General features: G+C 56.8%; 5 protein-coding genes across 5 annotated transcripts; all 5 read left to right on the top strand.

The window, feature by feature from the left end:
- Nucleotides 1–575: 575 nt before the first annotated feature.
- Nucleotides 576–4,113, top strand: AP5S1 (adaptor related protein complex 5 subunit sigma 1). Its single transcript, XM_084203894.1, has 2 exons — nucleotides 576–759; nucleotides 1,200–4,113. The coding sequence occupies exons 1-2, from the start codon at nucleotides 602–604 to the stop codon at nucleotides 1,624–1,626; spliced, it is 585 nt and encodes a 194-aa protein (XP_084060020.1). The 5' UTR covers nucleotides 576–601; the 3' UTR covers nucleotides 1,627–4,113.
- Nucleotides 3,746–5,460, top strand: LOC311152638 (sulfotransferase 1 family member D1-like; the record flags this gene model as incomplete). The annotated part of the gene is made up of 7 exons (XM_084203896.1): nucleotides 3,746–4,139; nucleotides 4,214–4,339; nucleotides 4,443–4,540; nucleotides 4,634–4,760; nucleotides 4,836–4,930; nucleotides 5,011–5,191; nucleotides 5,315–5,460. 7 exons carry the CDS (start codon nucleotides 3,746–3,748, stop codon nucleotides 5,425–5,427), a joined length of 1,134 nt encoding a protein of 377 aa, XP_084060022.1. The 3' UTR covers nucleotides 5,428–5,460.
- A 2,334-nt stretch (nucleotides 5,461–7,794) lies between these two features.
- LOC311152633 (sulfotransferase 1B1-like) lies at nucleotides 7,795–9,328 on the top strand (the record flags this gene model as incomplete). The annotated part of the gene is made up of 7 exons (XM_084203891.1): nucleotides 7,795–7,942; nucleotides 8,123–8,251; nucleotides 8,363–8,460; nucleotides 8,579–8,705; nucleotides 8,782–8,876; nucleotides 8,950–9,130; nucleotides 9,202–9,328. The coding sequence occupies 7 exons, from the start codon at nucleotides 7,795–7,797 to the stop codon at nucleotides 9,312–9,314; spliced, it is 891 nt and encodes a 296-aa protein (XP_084060017.1). The 3' UTR covers nucleotides 9,315–9,328.
- Nucleotides 9,329–9,829: 501 nt separating this feature from the next.
- LOC311152637 (sulfotransferase 1B1-like) lies at nucleotides 9,830–12,132 on the top strand. Its single transcript, XM_084203895.1, has 8 exons — nucleotides 9,830–9,921; nucleotides 10,430–10,578; nucleotides 10,803–10,931; nucleotides 11,020–11,117; nucleotides 11,297–11,423; nucleotides 11,500–11,594; nucleotides 11,669–11,849; nucleotides 11,921–12,132. Exons 2-8 carry the CDS (start codon nucleotides 10,431–10,433, stop codon nucleotides 12,031–12,033), a joined length of 891 nt encoding a protein of 296 aa, XP_084060021.1. The 5' UTR covers nucleotides 9,830–9,921; nucleotide 10,430; the 3' UTR covers nucleotides 12,034–12,132.
- Nucleotides 12,133–12,532: 400 nt separating this feature from the next.
- Nucleotides 12,533–14,692, top strand: LOC311152634 (sulfotransferase 1B1-like). The gene is made up of 8 exons (XM_084203892.1): nucleotides 12,533–12,623; nucleotides 13,132–13,280; nucleotides 13,461–13,589; nucleotides 13,701–13,798; nucleotides 13,917–14,043; nucleotides 14,120–14,214; nucleotides 14,288–14,468; nucleotides 14,540–14,692. The coding sequence occupies exons 2-8, from the start codon at nucleotides 13,133–13,135 to the stop codon at nucleotides 14,650–14,652; spliced, it is 891 nt and encodes a 296-aa protein (XP_084060018.1). The 5' UTR covers nucleotides 12,533–12,623; nucleotide 13,132; the 3' UTR covers nucleotides 14,653–14,692.
- Nucleotides 14,693–18,517: the final 3,825 nt, after the last annotated feature.

The following is an 18,517-nucleotide window of genomic DNA, read 5'->3' as shown; positions in this document are numbered from 1 at the left end:
GAAAGGTCTCATGGAAGACTCTCATGTCTCCACCCACACATGTCCCTCTCCATGGCCCCTTGGCCATAGGCCCCTCCATGTCCCCAGTGCCAGCCACACACTCCTCCATATGCTCACTCAAACACCTTTCCATGCTGGCCCTGCCACGTCCCCCTGAGCCACCTCAAGCCATATTTACGCCCACGTCCTCTCCCAGCCGTGTCCGCCCCATGCCTAGAGAAACAGACTCCCTCCCGCACTTGGATCCCAAAACTGTGCTGTGCTGCAACTTTAAGTCACAGACGCCGTGCTGCATTCCGTGGCCGTACCCACGGAGACACGCCGGGGAAGGGAACACGGAGCGGGAGCCGAGACGGCTGCGGAGGGGATGCCAGGGGTCCCTCATGAGGGGACGCCGCCCCCGCCTAGGCCGAGCCCCGAGCCCTTTCCCCGCCCACCGGCCTTGCCCGCCAATCAGCTCTCGCTCCCCCCGAGCTTGGCCAATCGTGACCTGCGCGCCCGGGCGCCCCGCCCCTCAGCGCCCACCGCGAGGGCCGCTCCTTCCGGGCCAGCGCCGCCGCTTCCGGCGCGCCGGGTCCGTTGCCGGGGCCGTGTCGCCGTCATGGTGCGGGCCTTCGTGCTGCTGGCGCCGGGCGGGCCCGCCGGCCACGCCCCCTGCCGCGTGCTGTACGCGCGCACCTTCGGGACCCCCCCCGGCGCCGCCCCTGAGGGCCCCCGGCAGCGCCTCCGCCGCAAGGAGCAGCTGCTGGTCGTGGCCAGGTACACGCGGGACGTCCTCCGCGGGAATCCCCTTCCTGCGCGTGCTGGGCTCGGTGGGACACCCGGCACCGTGTGCCCTCCATCTCCTGAGCCCTCTGGACTTGGGACACCTCCTCCCTCTCCCTGGGATCCCTACAGCCGTGATACACCCTTTGTTTGATGAGAGGGCTCTTGTCGCTGACCCCCAGGGCTGGCGTACTCCTTGACTGTGGGACACCTTCCATTCCTGAGGAAAGCCTGTGGCAGCCCCCTTTTCGGGGGACAGGACTCAGCGAGAGCCCCAGGATCATGCTCCCCCCCCACTTCATTCATGGGATCCACCCTTTTGGGGATCCTAGGCTCGGCAGGACCCCTGGGACCCTGTTCCCCAAAGAGAGGGGTCACTGTCCCTGGATAAGGTGGAGATCCTTAACACGAGGGGTCCCCCTTTTCTCTTCCAGGCAAGTGGCTTCCCAGTGTCAATTGCTTCAGGCATCCTTGGGGCGCCCGTCCTCCCCACAGCTTCCCCAGCTACCGGATGAGCCGATGTCACTCCAGGATGCTCCAGGGGGTCTTTTCCAGATGCCCCCCGGAGACCCATTCCCTGAGCGGGTGACAGTAGTCTGGTTATCAGTGCTGGCACTCGCCTTCGCCTTGGTTTGTGAGCCCCAAGAGAATCTGTCGTTGGCTGAGATCACCCTGCGGCGCCTGGCTCCCCGCCTGCTCCTCTCCCTGCGCCTCCTCGGCCCCGGCGCTGACGTCCTGCTCCGTCCTGATGCCGCTGATGGCCTCTTGGACCGTCTCCTGCCCCATGGGCAGATGCTTTTTCTCAATGAACACTTCCTCCAGGCAATGGACCGAGAGCTGGGTCTCAAAGCATCCCGCTGAGCCACAAATGACATTCCTGCCTACCAGATATTTTTGAGGGATGAGAGACAAGGGAGGGATCTGAGATGGTCACCAAGCCCCAGTGAGATGGATGAGGAACATAGTTCAGGTATAAAGAGCAACGAGCCAGCTAAGAGCAGGGTTTTAATCCATTTATCACCCCAATGGCATCATGGGAGAACAAATAGCCATCCCCATAAATCCACCTGGAGCTGGGACAGTGCCAAGTTCCTGTGCTGTTTTCCCGCACTGCATTCCTGCACCACCCCACGTGCACATGACAGCTAGTGGAGGCTGCACGTGGCCGTGAATGAGGGACCCTGGGTTGTGGTTACCCCAGCTGGGCACTGTGGGGCAGGCAGGTTTCTCTGGCAGGGGAAACATGGATCTGGGATGGGACCTTGCCAGGGTGCATGGGGCAAGCAGGGGTGTGCATCTGGCCATGGGGCAGTGGGGTCTCTGTGTGGGGGATTAAATAAATAGGCAGCGGGGCAGGATGTAGCCGAGTGCCTGGCACAGCAGGATGCTTGTCCCTAGATGGTGCTGCTTGGGGCCAAGGAATCTGTGACACCCTGGGAGCTGGCACCCGCCTACCCAGCTCTGCAGGGTGCAGTGGGGAGCAGGGTCCTACCCTAGCAGTTTCTGGGTGCTGGGAAATCCAGGGAGCCAGGAGCTGCTGTGCACAGCTCTTATGCCACTGTGCTGGGAACAGACTGGGCATTGCCAGGCTGTGCAGAGGGGCTGTCATGGGGCCAGACCCCAAAGTGCTTTCCCTTGTAACTGCACCAGTAAAGCTGGAGCACCTGAGGAGAGGTGCTGGGCAATGGGCTTCAGCCATGGTGGGTCTTTGGCTGTGCTGGGGGATCTCACTGTGCGCTGGAGGTGTGGGGACATTGGAGCCCACTGTGGCATCCCACCCTTACGGGGAAGGGAGCACAGTCTTCACCTTCCCATGCGATAGCAGCTGTCACATACTGCACCCACAACTGGCTTGAGAGCCAAAGAGACATTGTCCTGGAGTGTTTCAATGGTGTTAGCAATTAATTGTTGATGAGAATCAATTGGAATCTGAATGTATGGGCCATTATTGTGTCTGCACTGATAGGGTTCCAGTTGCTGGATTTCAATATCACCTGGTTTATGGCCAGAATTTTCTTGCAAATCAGCCACCTGAATTGGATCAAATGGGATAGTTATTTGTGTGTGATTTCCCTCTCCACCCTGAGGTCTAGTAGATTCAGGGGGAGTTGAAGGAGATAAAGAATCATCTTTTCCCAGTTCTCTGTCATGAAGATTGCCATGTATGTTTCCATCCCATGTAAGTCTGCCAGACTTTTCCTGGAACTTTGGTCACCATATATGGCACCATTTTGGTAGCAGTTTGCTGACCCTGCCCATCATCTGTATTTCAATTTTAAGTAAAGGTCATAATGTTATTTCCTTATCATCAGATGAAAATGTTACATGTATTTTTTTGTCAGGGCAACAGACCCATTTACTGTCTTCCAACTCCCTCATTGGATACAGAAGGTCAGAGTTGTGAGACTGTATTTCTGCAAATAGTCCAGATGCTCTATCCTGCACTGGTGCCTCCTTTCCCAGAGACCCCACTGACCTGGCCTGGGCCAGGCACCACTTGGCTTCTGCTTCTCCTTGGTCTCCTCCTGGAGCGAGAGCAGCACCTGTTCCATCATGGTGGGTTCCTGTATTCCACAACCTGCTGGGTCAGATCATCCAGGATGGAGCGTATCAGCTTATTCAGCCCTTTCTTACAAGAGGCATCAAAGGAGCACTCAAGAGGGCAGAAAAGGGGGCTACCCCTGCTTGCAGTACCCTCAGCCAGGTCCATAGCTGTGCTCCATAGCTGAGCCAGCTCTCATTAACCTTTACAGCTTGGGTGTGGCAGGAGTGTGGAGGTGCCAGGGCTCCTGGGCACCAGAGCACATGGAATCCTGAGAGGAATGGCTGTCTGCAATGGGGGTCCTGGATGGCAGAGCTGTCTCTGCACCTCCACAACCCTCTGGCACTCCTTAAAGGGGCTGTGGGAGAAGTGCAGACAGGTAGGAGGAGAGGTGATGCTGGGCTCCATTCCTGATCCCTCATGGCTTGGGCTTAGTGCATGGTCAGCATCCACGTTACCAAAGTATCCTACCAGGGATCAGGGCATGCTCCTGGGGCACTGGCAATACCTCTGTCACGTGTGATTTGGGCTGGGCTTTGCCTGATGGGGCACTGCCCCGGGCACAGTCCTGGCACAGGATCCAGTACTGCCCCAGGCACAGTCCTGGCACAGGTGCCAGCCAGTTCGGAAGTTGTGGAGGCTGCCAGCAGGGAAGACAGCCAGTGCTGTGTGGACCCACTGTCAGCCATGGAGCAGGAAGGTGAAATCGTGCAGGAGCTGGGAAACCTCCAAGGCATCCCTCTCTACAAGAGCTTCATCGAGGGCTGGCCACAGGTGAAGGCTTTCCAAGCCCGTCCAGATGACCTGCTCATCTCCACCTACCCCAAATCGGGTAAGTGGTCCTGGGGAAGGGTGCAGGGGGGATGGGGTGACGCCAGCCTTTGCAATGCTGTCCCTGTGTGGCAGGCACAACATGGCTGAGTGAGATCATGGACATGATCTACCACGACGGCGATGTGGAGAAGTGCCGACGGGATGCCATCTATAACCGCGTGCCCTTCCTGGAGTTGAAGGCCCCCATGGAACTGAGTGGTGAGCTTCCCCAGCCAGCTGCCTGGCTTGAGCGGAGAGGGAACAGAGCCAGCATGGGTGCTGAGGGTGCTGGGGCTCACACCTCTAAGTCCCTGTGCCACAGGTATTGAGCAGCTGGAGAACACCCCATCACCACGGCTGATAAAGACCCATCTCCCAGTCCAGCTCCTCCCAACCTCCTTCTGGGAGAAGGACTGCAAGGTAACATGGCAGGTGCTCCCTTTCTCCCCATCTGGGTTGGTGGGGAGGAGACACCACTCTGCACCTCCCAAACACATCCTTGGCTCTCTCCAGATTATCTACATGGCCCGCAACCCCAAGGATGTTGCCATCTCCTACTACTACTTCCACCAGATGGCCAAGATACACCATGATCCTGGCACAAAGGCCGAGTTCTTGGAGAACTTCATGGCTGGCAAAGGTGTGAGCTGAGCCGCCTGTGGGAAGGACATCCCCCGCTACCCTCTTCAGCTAATCCCTTGACAATATCCCACAGTGCCCTACGGATCCTGGTATGACCACGTGCGCGGATGGTGGGAGAAGAAGCAGGAGAAGAAGATACTCTACCTCTTCTATGAGGACATGAAGAAGGTGAGGGTGGGATGTAGGGGAAGGAGCCCTGGTTGCCTCCCAGCTTTTTTGGCAGCCTCGTCATGTCAATCACCCTGCAGGACCCACGGCAGGAGGTGCAGAAGATCTTGCAGTTCCTGGGCAAGGAGTTGGCAGAGGGAACAGTGGATAGGATCCTGCACCACACCTCCTTCCAGGAGATGAAGAAGAACCCTGCTGCCAACTATGAGACCCTGCTCCCCACCTTGATGGATCACAGCATCTCCCCCTTCCTCCGGAAAGGTGGGGGTTCGGCTGGTGGTGGAGGATTTGGGAGGGATATCCCTGGATTGTATTTCAGCCCCCATCTATGGCTGCAAATATGTCGTGTGTGAGGATTTACCCCAGTTATTTTCTTGCCCTAAGGGATCGCTGGAGACTGGAAGAACCATTTCACTGTGGCCCAGAACGAGCGCTTTGACAAGCACTACCAGGAGCTCATGGCAGGCTCTGACCTCCACTTCCAGATGGAAGTCTGAGGGGCTCATCTCCCTTCCCAGGAGGACTGCGCTTCCCCTTGCTTTCCCAGTGGGGAGGATGGATCCAGATGGAGATTCTTGCACTAATTCACTTTTCCCCCAGCAATAAATTGTAATAAATGGAGGTTGAGTCATTGCCTGCAGGGAAAATGAGGGTGGGACTTGGAGCTCCTGAACTCCAGGCTGTGTCCAGGAACACCTTCATGGTCATCAGGAGGGAGGGTGGGCACACAGTGGATTTTTAGTTAGTGATGGTCAGGCATCACCAGGAGTGGGCACCTTCCCAGAAACCACCTCTATCCCCTGTCAGCTTGGGCTGCTCCAGCCTGCCAGGGTGCCTGGAGGGACAAAGATCGATGATGAGTGGAAAATCCCCAGAGCACCAGCAAATCCAGTGCTGCCACAGCCCTTGTGTGCACAGGAGCTTTCATGCCTTTGGGTTGGGGCAAGTTTCTTGACAGAGTGGGTGGTGGTCAGGCTCTCCTTGGCCCAGCTGGAGCTTGGCAGCCTGTGGTCTGTGGAACAAAGGTGAAGGGAAACCGCTCCCTGCTGGTATGTGGCCAGGCTCAGCAACATCACTGTCCTTTCTGGATTAAGTACGCATCTTTCAATCTATAACCTGGCTGCACCTTGCCCTTGCTGTGGGATGCCTGGAGCAAACCAATCCCTGTCTCACTGGGGGCAAGGGTGTGCTTTGGAGCCCAAGTTCCCCATTTACACCCCATTTCTGGCTGGTTCTTCAGTTTCCAAGACTGCAGCTTCTTGGCAAGTCAGCCTTATGGGGTTGTTCTATCCCGAAAGAGGTGCAGCCCAGATCCAACTGCTAAAGAGCAGCAGCACTGTCAGGGAACCTGCCTCACAGAAATAAATCCTTTTCACACATTCATTTAAATGCCATGATGCCATCTCCAGTGGGATGCCTTCCACTGGAAAATGTGCTTACCCAGCTCCTAGCTTTGCACATGCAGCCAATTTTGCTGGCACGTGGACAGCAAATCACCTGAACACTTGTCGTGGCATGCCTCATCTTACCAGGAACTTGGCCCTGGAGATAAATCAGGGATGTTTTTCTCAAGACTACCAATAGCTGAGCTGCCCAACTGCCATCTCTCCTGCCCTTCCCACTCCCTCCCAGCTAGGTAAGGAAGAACATTTCCCCACCATCGGCACCTTTAAACACTTTTCCCAAGAGCACTTGTGCTTTGCAACCCCGCAAACTTTGGACCCGTATTTGAGTGGAGTAGGGGTACTACCAAAGCCTGAACCCCCACATCCTGCTCGCAAGCCCCACGTCGGTGTGAGGAGCTGGGGACGTTCACGCAGGTGATTCTTGGACCAGAACAGGGTGATGTTCAGTGTCCCGGGAGGTGGGCTGAGATTTCCTCCCTGTGTTTACTTCAGCGGGTGGAGGGGGAAGCTGCCATTTCCACTCGCACTGCCTTTGTGCGTCCCGACGGGTGCTGAGCACGGACAGCTCATCACAGGCGTTTGGGGACCGTCCTCGTCCCCGCTCGCCCCTTCCCCGCACTCCTCCCACCGCAGCACCGGGACCGGGTAGCTCCAGGCTCCTGTCCCAGCCGTGCCCCCCGGCGCCTCCATCTTCCAGGCGGGGGAAGGGAATTAACAAATCCCGCCCCGTAAGCGCCGTGCCAAACTTTGCCTCCTCCCTGCCAGAGCACTCGGAAAAGAGGCAAGTAGCCGCGGGGCTTTGGCCACGGGCGTTTCGGGGTGCCCTGGCCTCATAAGCCGGGGACCTGCAGGGGTGGCTTCGGGGACTCCGTGTACCCGCAAGCCCTCGGGAGAAGGAAGCAAGACATAAAATTTCTCTCCAAAAATCACAGCGTGGGGGTTTTGTTGCTGGCATGTCCAGCGTTTCTATCCTTGGCCGTGGGTGGAAAAGCTTCCTAGGGAGAGAGTTCTGTGAGTTCTGCTCCTCGTTCCTGTCTCTGTCAAACCCTCACACAAGCCCCCTGAAAACAAAGCTTCCCCCATTGCTGCTGTAAGACAGGGAGATGGGGAGGAAAAGGAAAAGAGAAAGCAGCCTGCAGCTCCAGCCCAGAATGCCCCTGAGAGTTTTTACACCCAGGAACAGCGCTGCCAGCTTGGTATGGGCAGCTGCCCACTGCCTGTCTGACCTGAGCCCCCCCCGAGCTGCCATGCCCTTCCACTCTCCCTGCACTGCCACCGGGGCCCCAAAATCCCCACAGAAAACAGGTGCCACCTCCTGCAATGGGCAGGTCATGGTTTCCTTGCTATGGCCAGAATGGCTGGGTTCAGCAGGGATTTTGGGGCACCCAGGGACGGAGATGGCCCCGTGATGCTCCTTGCTGCCAGCCAGCCCTGCCACATGTCCCTGTCCCCAGCAGGATGGCCGATTCGGACCCCTACCTGCGGCAGCCCTGGCTCACCGTGCACGGCATCCCCATGGTCAATGCCTTTGCCCGCAACTGGGAACGGATTGACACCTTCCAGAGCCGCCCCGAGGACATCGTGGTGGTCACCTACCCCAAATCTGGTGAGCATGCCCAGGCACCAAAGGAGGGCCAGGCTCAGGAAGGGAGCCCATGCTGCAGGGGCCTGGGCTGGGACCGGGGCTGTGCCAAAAGGCAACACTGGTAGATGGTGACCCTGTGGTGCCGGAGATGGGTCTCCAGTGGGAAGGTCATCAGCTGGACACCCAACCTCTCCTCATTAGGCACCACCTGGGTCAGTGAGATTGTGGACATGGTCCTGAAAGGCGGTGACCCGGAAAAGTGCAAGCAGGATGACATTGTGAACCGGGTGCCCATGATGGAGTGTGCTGCCCCTGGGAAGTTACCAGCAGGTAGGGGGGTGGCAGAGGGTGGTGGGTGGCAGTGGGTGCTGGATGGGGACAGGTTTGGTTTTGTATGGGAGGGCACCACAGTGGGATCGCTGCTGGAGGAAATCCTTACAGGCACAGAGCAGCTGGAGTCCATGCCATCTCCTCGCATCATCAAGACCCACATCCCAGCTCACATCTTGCCCAAATCCTTCTGGGAAAACTGCTGCAAGGTAACAGGCTGGAATGAACATGCCTGGAGGGATCCAGCAGGTCCAGCAGCCCCCATAAGGAGGCTCCCTGCCCCACTGGGACCTTGCAAGTCCCTACATGGCACCAAGCTTTCTGCAGATGGTCTATGTGGGACGCAACGCCAAGGACGTGGCTGTCTCCTACTACCACTTTGATTTGATGAACAAGTTCCACCCTCACCCCGGTACATGGGCCCAGTACCTGGAGGAGTTCATGGCTGGCAGAGGTAGGACAGGGCACCCTGAGTGCATGCAGGGGACCCTGCAGGGGACTGTCACCGACTGGCTGCTCTCCCCATGCAGTGGCGTATGGCTCCTGGTACGACCACGTCAAGGGCTACTGGGAGCGCAGGAAGGATCACCCCATTCTCTACCTCTTCTACGAGGACTTGAAGGAGGTGATGGGGCAGGGCGGATGGTGGTGTGGGGTCTGGGGGGCAGGAGGGGTGAGTGTCAGCCTGTGTCGCACAGGACCTCCGCCGGGAGGTTGCCAAGGTGGCCCAGTTCCTGGGACAGAAGCTGTCGGATGCGGAGCTGGACACCATCACCCGACACACATCCTTCGAGGCCATGAGGGACAACCCTGCCACCAACTACACCAAGATGCCCTCTGACATCATGGACCAGAGCGTGTCGCCCTTCATGCGCAAAGGTGAGCGGCTGCGGGGGCCTGGCGCGCCGCCTGCCCCGGCCCCTGCTGATCCCCATCTCTCCCGGCCACAGGCACCACCGGGGACTGGAAGAACCACTTCACCGTGGCCCAGAACGAGCACTTTGACCGGGACTACGCGCAGAAGATGTCAGGCACCGACCTGTGCTTCCGCACTCAGATCTGAGGGGACGCCGCCGGATGCCCTCCAGATCCACCCTGTGCTGTGGTGGCACTGCTGCCATTCCTTCCTCTTCCCTGGAAGTGTTGGAGAGAAATAAAATGTGCTTCCTGACCCTGCCATGGGCTGCTCACTGTCCTGAGCCTCTGCTGATCCCAACCCCGCTGTCCCCCTGGGGCTGCTGTCCTCTTCTTGGGCTGGGGACAAGCAGGTGCCACCCCTCAGCCGCTGTGGTGGGAGAACTGTCAGCAGCAGCTCGTGGGATTGCAGAAGGTTTTGGCAAATCTGTGTATGGGGAACATGCTGGGTGGGTGTGGGCAGTGAGAGGTATCCTCTCCCCCCCATACAGCAGGGTGTTGCCTGGGACCCGTGGGGCTGAGGTGTCCTCTGTGGCCCTGCCTGCAGGTCAGTGGCTGCTGGTTTTACCCTGCCCTTGCTCCTCCCTCTCTGCTGCTGTTGGTCTGGCAAACATTACTGCCCTCAGCGCCCTGCCTCTTTCCTTTTCCTTCCCTCAATTGCTGAGGGAGGCCCCGAATCTCCCTGTCCTCTGCTGTCAGCCTCCTGGTGTCACTGTCCCTGCATCACCCTCCCGGCGCAGAGCAGCAGGTCTTAGGTGAGACGGGTGTCCTGGGGTGCCCTGTGGGTGCTGTGCCCATGCTCAGCTGCACAGAGCTGCATGCTGCAGGAGCCAGGCTGGTGGGTTTGGGGCATTTTGGGTTTGTGTGCAATCAGCACCACCAAACCTTCCCCTGACCTGTGGTCTCCTGCGATATTCCCTGGGACCCAGTTCCCTGCTCTCCAGGGGTGCTGAGCCAAGGGAAGAGGTGCTATTCTAGGCTAATCCCCTGGGTCTGGGTGATGCTGGCATGCTGTGGGCACCCCTGTCCTTGCTGGGGCTCTGGGTGTGCTCCTCTCCCTGCAGCCAGGACCCGTGTTCCCAGCAGTGTGTGCAGCGATGGCCGAGGTGCCCTCTGGTCTGTGCTCTGTGGCTATCACTGCCGCTCCCTGAGCAGGCACAGTGCCAGGTGACCGGGCTGCCCTGGCTGATGGCCGTGCTGAGAGGGAGGGGGCGGGACCTCCCTTCATCAGCCAGCCCTGCCACATGTCCCTGTCCCCAGCAGGATGGCCGATTCGGACCCCTACCTGCGGCAGCCCTGGCTCACCGTGCACGGCATCCCCATGGTCAATGCCTTTGCCCGCAACTGGGAACGGATTGACACCTTCCAGAGCCGCCCCGAGGACATCGTGGTGGTCACCTACCCCAAATCTGGTGAGCATGCCCAAAACAACCAGATGTGCTGGTACTGTGTGGGCAAGCGTGTTGTTCAGCTGAGACCCACTGCCTGGGAGTGTGCAGCACATTTAGGGGATGTCAGGACAGAGTTGTGTAGGATTTCCCTTTTCTCCCATGGCATCTGATTGAGATCTGAGGGATTGTCAGTGCTGAGACACCTGATGCCCTGGCTGCTCCCCTTTATGGGTTCCTTTCCCCAGGCACCACCTGGGTCAGCGAGATCGTGGATATGATCCTGCAAGGCGGAGATCCTGAGAAGTGCAAGCGGGACATTATCAGCAGGAGAGTGCCTATGCTGGAGTTCTCTGTCCCTGGGAAGATGGCAGCAGGTAGTGAGGTGCAGGGGTACCCCACAGGGGCTGAGACCCAAGGGTCTTTGCCAAGGGCCCACTGAGGAAGTGCTCTGGGATCCCCCAGGAACAGACCTGCTGACCACCATGCCCTCACCCCGCGTGGTGAAGACTCACCTGCCGGCACATATCCTGCCCAAATCCTTCTGGGAAAACCACTGCAAGGTAATACCCAAGCCTTGTCACTGCCCTGGAGAGAAGTGCAGCAGCCCTGTTCCCCTGAGACATGACTACCTGCTGCTGCCTCCAGCATCTTAAGTGTTCATGGGAGTGCTAGAAGCTGGAGTGTCCTCCCTGCAGGCGGTCCTGAGGCTGCCCCTCATAAGTTTGTGGCCCATCTGCAGATGGTCTATGTGGGACGCAACGCCAAGGACGTGGCTGTCTCCTTCTACCACTTCGATTTGATGAACAAGTTGCTGCCGCATCCCGGTACATGGGCCCAGTACCTGAAGGAGTTCATGGCTGGCAGAGGTAGGACAGGGGACCCTGAGTGCATGCAGGGGACCCTGCAGGGGACTGTCACCGACTGGCTGCTCTCCCCATGCAGTGGCGTATGGCTCCTGGTACGACCACGTCAAGGGCTACTGGGAGCGCAGGAAGGATCACCCCATTCTCTACCTCTTCTACGAGGACTTGAAGGAGGTGATGGGGCAGGGCGGACGGTGGTGTGGGGTCTGGGGGGGCAGGAGGGGTGAGTGTCAGCCTGTGTCGCACAGGACCTCCGCCGGGAGGTTGCCAAGGTGGCCCAGTTCCTGGGACAGAAGCTGTCGGATGCGGAGCTGGACACCATCACCCGACACACGTCCTTCGAGGCCATGAGGGACAACCCTGCCACCAACTACACCAAGATACCCTCCGACATCATGGACCAGAGCGTGTCGCCCTTCATGCGCAAAGGTGAGCGGCTGCGGGGGCCTGGCGCGCCGCCTGCCCCGGCCCCTGCTGATGTCCATCTCTCCCGGCCACAGGCACCACCGGGGACTGGAAGAACCACTTCACCGTGGCCCAGAACGAGCGCTTTGACCGGGACTACGCGCAGAAGATGTCAGGCACCGACCTGTGCTTCCGCACTCAGATCTGAGGGGACGCCGCCGGATGCCCTCCAGATCCACCCTGTGCTGTGGTGGCACTGCTGCCGTTCCTTCCTCTTCCCTGGAAGTGCTGGAGAGAAATAAAATGTGCTTCCTGACCGTGTCCTGAGCCTCTGCTGATCCCAACCCCGCTGTCCCCCTGGGGCTGCTGTCCTCTTCTTGGGCTGGGGACAAGCAGGTGTCACCCCTCAGCCGCTGTGGTGGGAGAACTGTCAGCAGCAGCTCATGGGATTGCAGAAGGTTTTGGCAAATCTGTGTATGGGGAGCATGCTGGGTGGGTGTGGGCAGTGAGAGGTGTCCTCTCCCCCCCATACAGCAGGGTGTTGCCTGGGACCCGTGGGGCTGATGTGTCCTCTGTGGCCCTGCCTGCAGGTCAGTGGCTGCTGGTTTCTCCCAGCACTTGCTCCTCCCTTCCAGCAGCTGCTGGGCTGGCAAACATTTCTATCCTCAGCGCCCTGCCTCTTTTCTTTTCCTTCCGGCAATTATTGACGGAGGCCCCGAATCTCCCTGTCCTCTGCTGTCAGCCTCCTGGTGTCACTGTCCCTGCATCACCCTCCCGGCGCAGAGCAGCAGGTCTTAGGTGAGACAGGTGTCCTGGGGTGCCCTGTGGGTGCTGTGCCCATGCTCAGCTGCACAGAGCTGCATGCTGCAGGGGCCAGGCTGGTGGGTTTGGGGCATTTTGGGTTTGTGTGCAATCAGCACCACCAAACCTTCCCCTGACCTGTGGTCTCCTGCGATATTCCCAGGGACCCAGTTCTCTGCTCTCCAGGGGTGCTGAGCCAAGGGAAGAGGTGCTATTCTAGGCTAATCCCCTGGGTCTGGGTGATGCTGGCATGCTGTGGGCACCCCTGTCCTTGCTGGGGCTCTGGGTGTGCTCCTGTCCCCGCAGCCAGGACCCGTGTTCCCAGCAGTATGTGCAGCGATGGCCGAGGTGCCCTCTGGTCTGTGCTCTGTGGCTATCACTGCCGCTCCCTGAGCAGGCACAGTGCCAGGTGACCGGGCTGCCCTGGCTGATGGCCGTGCTGAGAGGGAGGGGGCGGGACCTCCCTTCATCAGCCAGCCCTGCCACATGTCCCTGTCCCCAGCAGGATGGCCGATTCGGACCCCTACCTGCGGCAGCCCTGGCTCACCGTGCACGGCATCCCCATGGTCAATGCCTTTGCCCGCAGCTGGGAACGGATTGACACCTTCCAGAGCCGCCCCGAGGACATCGTGGTGGTCACCTACCCCAAATCTGGTGAGCATGCCCAGGCACCAAAGACGGGCCAGGCTCAGGAAGGGAGCCCATGCTGCAGGGGCCTGGGCTGGGACCGGGGCTGTGCCAAAAGGCAACACTGGCAGATGGTGACCCTGTGGTGCCGGAGATGGGTCTCCAGTGGGAAGGTCATCAGCTGGACACCCAACCTCTCCTCATCAGGCACCACCTGGGTCAGTGAGATTGTGGACATGGTCCTGAAAGGCGGTGACCCGGAAAAGTGCAAGCAGGATGACATTGTGAACCGGGTGCCCATGATGGAGTTTGTTGCCCCTGGGAAGTTACCAGCAGGTAGGGGGGTGGCAGAGGGTGGTGGGTGGCAGTGGGTGCTGGATGGGGACAGGTTTGGTTTTGTATGGGAGGGCACCACAGTGGGATCGCTGCTGGAGGAAATCCTTACAGGCACAGAGCAGCTGGAGTCCATGCCATCTCCTCGCATCATCAAGACCCACATCCCAGCTCACATCTTGCCCAAATCCTTCTGGGAAAACTGCTGCAAGGTAACAGGCTGGAATGAACATGCCTTGAGGGATCCAGCAGGTCCAGCAGCCCCCATAAGGAGGCTCCCTGCCCCACTGGGACCTTGCAAGTCCCTACATGGCACCAAGCTTTCTGCAGATGGTCTATGTGGGACGCAACGCCAAGGACGTGGCTGTCTCCTACTACCACTTTGATTTGATGAACAAGTTTGAACCACACCCCGGTACATGGGCCCAGTACCTGGAGGAGTTCATGGCTGGCAGAGGTAGGACAGGGCACCCTGAGTGCATGCAGGGGACCCTGCAGGGGACTGTCACCGACTGGCTGCTCTCCCCATGCAGTGGCGTATGGCTCCTGGTACGACCACGTCAAGGGCTACTGGGAGCGCAGGAAGGATCACCCCATTCTCTACCTCTTCTACGAGGACTTGAAGGAGGTGATGGGGCAGGGCGGATGGTGGTGTGGGGTCTGGGGGGCAGGAGGGGTGAGTGTCAGCCTGTGTCGCACAGGACCTCCGCCGGGAGGTTGCCAAGGTGGCCCAGTTCCTGGGACAGAAGCTGTCGGATGCGGAGCTGGACACCATCACCCGACACACATCCTTCGAGGCCATGAGGGACAACCCTGCCACCAACTACACCAAGATGCCCTCCGACCTCATGGACCAGAGCGTGTCGCCCTTCATGCGCAAAGGTGAGCGGCTGCGGGGGCCTGGCGCGCCGCCTGCCCCGGCCCCTGCTGATCCCCATCTCTCCCGGCCACAGGCACCACTGGGGACTGGAAGAACCACTTCACCGTGGCCCAGAACGAGCACTTTGACCGGGACTACGCGCAGAAGATGTCAGGCACCGACCTGTGCTTCCGCACTCAGATCTGAGGGGACGCCGCCGGATGCCCTCCAGATCCGCCCTGTGCTGTGGTGGCACTGCTGCCGTTCCTTCCTCTTCCCTGGAAATGCTGAAGAGAAATAAAATGTGCTTCCTGACCCTGTTCACTGTCCTGAGCCTCTGCTGATCCCAACCCCGCTGTCCCCCTGGGGCTGCTGTCCTCTTCTTGGGCTGGGGACAAGCAGGTGCCACCCCTCAGCCGCTGTGGTGGGAGAATTGCCAGCAGCAGCTCATGGGATTGCAGAAGGTTTTGGCAAAACTGCATGTGGGGAAGGTGTTGGGTTCCTCCCCACTCTCATACAGCAGGATGTTGCCTCGCACCTGTGAGGAAGAGCAGTACTGGTGGGGCTGGAGATGTCTTCAGTGGCTTTGCCTGCAGGTCAGTGGCTGCTGGTTTCTTCCTGCTCTCGCTCCTCCCTCCCTGCAGCCCCAGCATTGGTAAACATTACTGGCCTCAGCGCCCTGCCTCTGCCCTTAAAAACTGCTGCTGTCGCCCTCCCATTGTCACCCTGCTGATGTCACCATCCCAGCGTCACTCTCCCGGCGCAGAGCAGCAGGTCTTAGGTGAGACGGGTGGGCCTGGGTGCTGTGCCCATGCTCAGCTGCACAGAGCTGCATGTGTGAGGGTCCAGGGTGGTGAATTTGGGGTACTTCGGAGTGCAATCAGCACCCCTAAACCTTTCTCTGCTCTGGGGTCTCCTGCAATATCCCCAGGGATATTGAGAGGGAGGCAAGGGCAGCGTTCAGTTCCAGTTCCCTGCTCCCCAGGGGTGCTGAGGCAAGGGAAGAAGTGCTTCCTCTGGGTAATGCTGGCACACTGTTGGTACCCCTGTCCTTGCTGGGGCTCTGGGTGTGCTCCTGTCACTGCAGTTGGGACCCCTATTCCCACCACTGGGTGCAGTGCCCTCTGGTGCTATCTCTGCCGCTCCCCGGAAGGAATGGTGTCTGGTGACCAGGCTGCCCTAGCCATTGCAGCCTGCCTGCTCTTTGCCTAGCTCCTTCCTGCCCCAGCAGCAAACTCTCCCACTAAAACAAACGATTAGCAGGATGACTGGGAAAGTCACGGGGAAAGGCTTGCCATGGGATCATGAACAGCAAACATTCATGAAAAGCTGGAATAGAGAGAGCAACTCCTTCTTTTTGGGCTGGTCTAGATGAGTCTCATCATGTCCATATCCGTGGGATTTGTAGATTTGCCCATCATCATAGCGTGCAGCTTTCCCTGCGAGGTTGGACAGATGATGGCAAGACAGGAGTGTGCCACATCTGCAGGGAGCTTGGGCAAGTCTGCTGCTGCTCCTCACTGACAAGCACAGGGTGCAGCACCTAATCTTTCACCAACAACGCAGATTCCTAGCAGGCACACCAAGCTTGGCCTGAACTTTCCCTCATTTCTTTAATGTTTTGGCTTTGCAGAGTGGAAATGGCTCCCATGCCAGCCACCCTGATTGCTGCTGTTTACTTGCCAAGGTGCCCTGGCAGCATTATAGCAGCTGTGAAGAGAGTTCATAGAATCTTAAAACAAATAAAAAAATCCAAGTGCCTATAAACCTACCCTGTTTTTTTTCATCCTGCAGTGCAGGTAACATCCTAACAGTGCAGGGGTAAAAAGATACAATTTATTCAAGAAAGATGGTCATGGTGAGGCAATTTCTTCTCATTAATTTTTGCTGGAGTTTCCCTATACCCCAGGGATTACAAAGTGCATGTGCTTTTACTGAGCGCATGCACGTGACTCTGCAGAATTGCTCAATCCTGTCCCCTCTGTGTGTAGGGATGAGCCAACTTTGAAATTTTCCCAATCTAGTATACTTCCTTCCCCTTGCCAACCACCCTCCCCCCAAAAAAAAAAAAAAAAAAAAAGCTAGTGAAGACTTTTTAAAGTCTGCTTTCAGACCAGAAGCTGCTTCATTGCATTAAGTGAAAGGCATTTGGTGCCTCTTCAGGGCAAAAGCTTCCCTTTCCCACCCTGGCCCAGAATTTCTGAGGTACTGGCTGGAATGAAGGTTTCCTAGAAATCAAAGTGCCATGCACACTGCAACCCCCAGCCAGCCAGCACAATGGTGAAGAGACCCGTGTGTGGAAAACATCAGTTTGCATTGCCTAACTTTTGCATGAGGCCTTAGCCTTGAAAAGGCTGTTGTTTTTTAACAAGGCTGGAGGTTGCATCACTGTCTGCAGCACTTCTATTAGTAATGTTAGATGTGTGAAATACAGACACTTAACACCATCGACTTTCTTCTGCCCCACTTCTCTCTCATGTGCTGGATTTTTTACTTTAATCCTCTCAAAATGCTTATCTTCTCTGATCTGAGTAATCTGAGTATCATCTTTAGAGCTGGCCATGGAAACAGGACAATTTTAACTCTTTGGTTCCCCCAGCAATTGCTCTGATTTGCTATGGAGGAATTTGATACTAAGGGGTTGGAAACAAAAGTTCCCATCTAAGTTTTTATCCAGGGAAGTGGTCACAGCACCAAGCCTGAGGGAGTTTAAGAAGCATTTGGACAATGCTCTCAGACACATGATGTGATTCTTGGGGTTGTCTTGTGCAGGGGCAGGAGTTGGACTTCAATGATCCTTGTGGGTCCCCTCCAGCTCAGGATAGATTCTATGGCTCTATGATCTGTTCTAGCCCATATGAACATGGCCTTTCAGTAGTTGCTGGGAAATCTATAAGTTTCTTATAGGACTTCAACAAATAAGCTAAATTAGCCTGAAAAAAAAATCTTATTCTGGATACAAAGGTCTGTGGAGAGACTGTAGTGAAATTCCTGGCTATAAGGCCAAATTATGGTTGAAACATGCTGGCATAATAGTCCCGGATTCTGAGGGTTTAGAAAAATCCCTGTTGAATAGTATGGACAATACTTAAAAATCATTGAAATGCACCTTTAGATTACTATATTTTCAAGTTATTATACACTTGCCTAGATCTCCAGAATTAAGGGCCATAGAGCCAACACAGGTAACATACCAACTTTTGGAAATTTGCACAGACAACACCAACTTTTGAAAACCTCTGCAAACAAACCACAAGATTCACTCTTTGTTCCTGTTGACAGTTTATATACATACCTACTATGTAACAAACAATTTTGTTTTGCCACCTGGGACCCTAAAGGGAGTAAAAAAGTATTTTTAGCAGTCAGACACCATATTTCTTATCTCTAGCATACAAAGTCTTCTGAAGAACCTGGCTCTGTAACAACATTATAGTATATCCTGGCAAGGGAAATACCATCTCAACCATTAAATTCCCAGAGCATAACAAAGCAATGAATAAGTACAGAATACATGCCTTGTTGCCATCATCCCATATTTTATTACTTCCTCCTTTTGAAAAGTCCAGTTCAGAGGGTAACTTACTTAAGCTCCTTCTGCCTGATAACCAATCCTGCTGAAGCAGCCCCAGCACAGAGGAGGGGAGCAGCAGGGAAAAGCAGCAAACAGGTGTAGCATATTGCACCTTGCAACTCAGAGCACAATGTTCATGTACCTCGGAAGACTCTGCTAGGTAAGAGTTTTTTTCTGCATGGTATTTGTTCCCCAAATTGTGTTGGATTGAGTGTTTCACTGTATGTGTGGGTTTTAGTTGTCATTTTGGCTCCAGGTGGTTAAAGAACTGCTTCCAGGCATGGCGTTTACATTCAAGACACAACTTTCTAAGGGACAGCCATCTCAGGCCATCCTAGATGATGTAGGTTTTGCTCTTTAGCACCTTTAGGGCACAGAAGAGGCCCAGACCCATGTTTAGACATCTGAACTGAGCCCAGAACATGAGCAGGTTGATGGTGATATGTCACAGGCAGTAGCAATGGACTCACTATCCACTGTTATTTGGGAGCAGTTGGA

This window comes from Fringilla coelebs (genome assembly GCF_963513975.1).
Source record: "Fringilla coelebs genome assembly, chromosome: 4".
NCBI classification, from domain to species: domain Eukaryota; kingdom Metazoa; phylum Chordata; class Aves; order Passeriformes; family Fringillidae; genus Fringilla; species Fringilla coelebs.
Note: the sequence above shows the minus strand (reverse complement) of the source record. Positions and strands in the feature narration are given on the sequence as shown.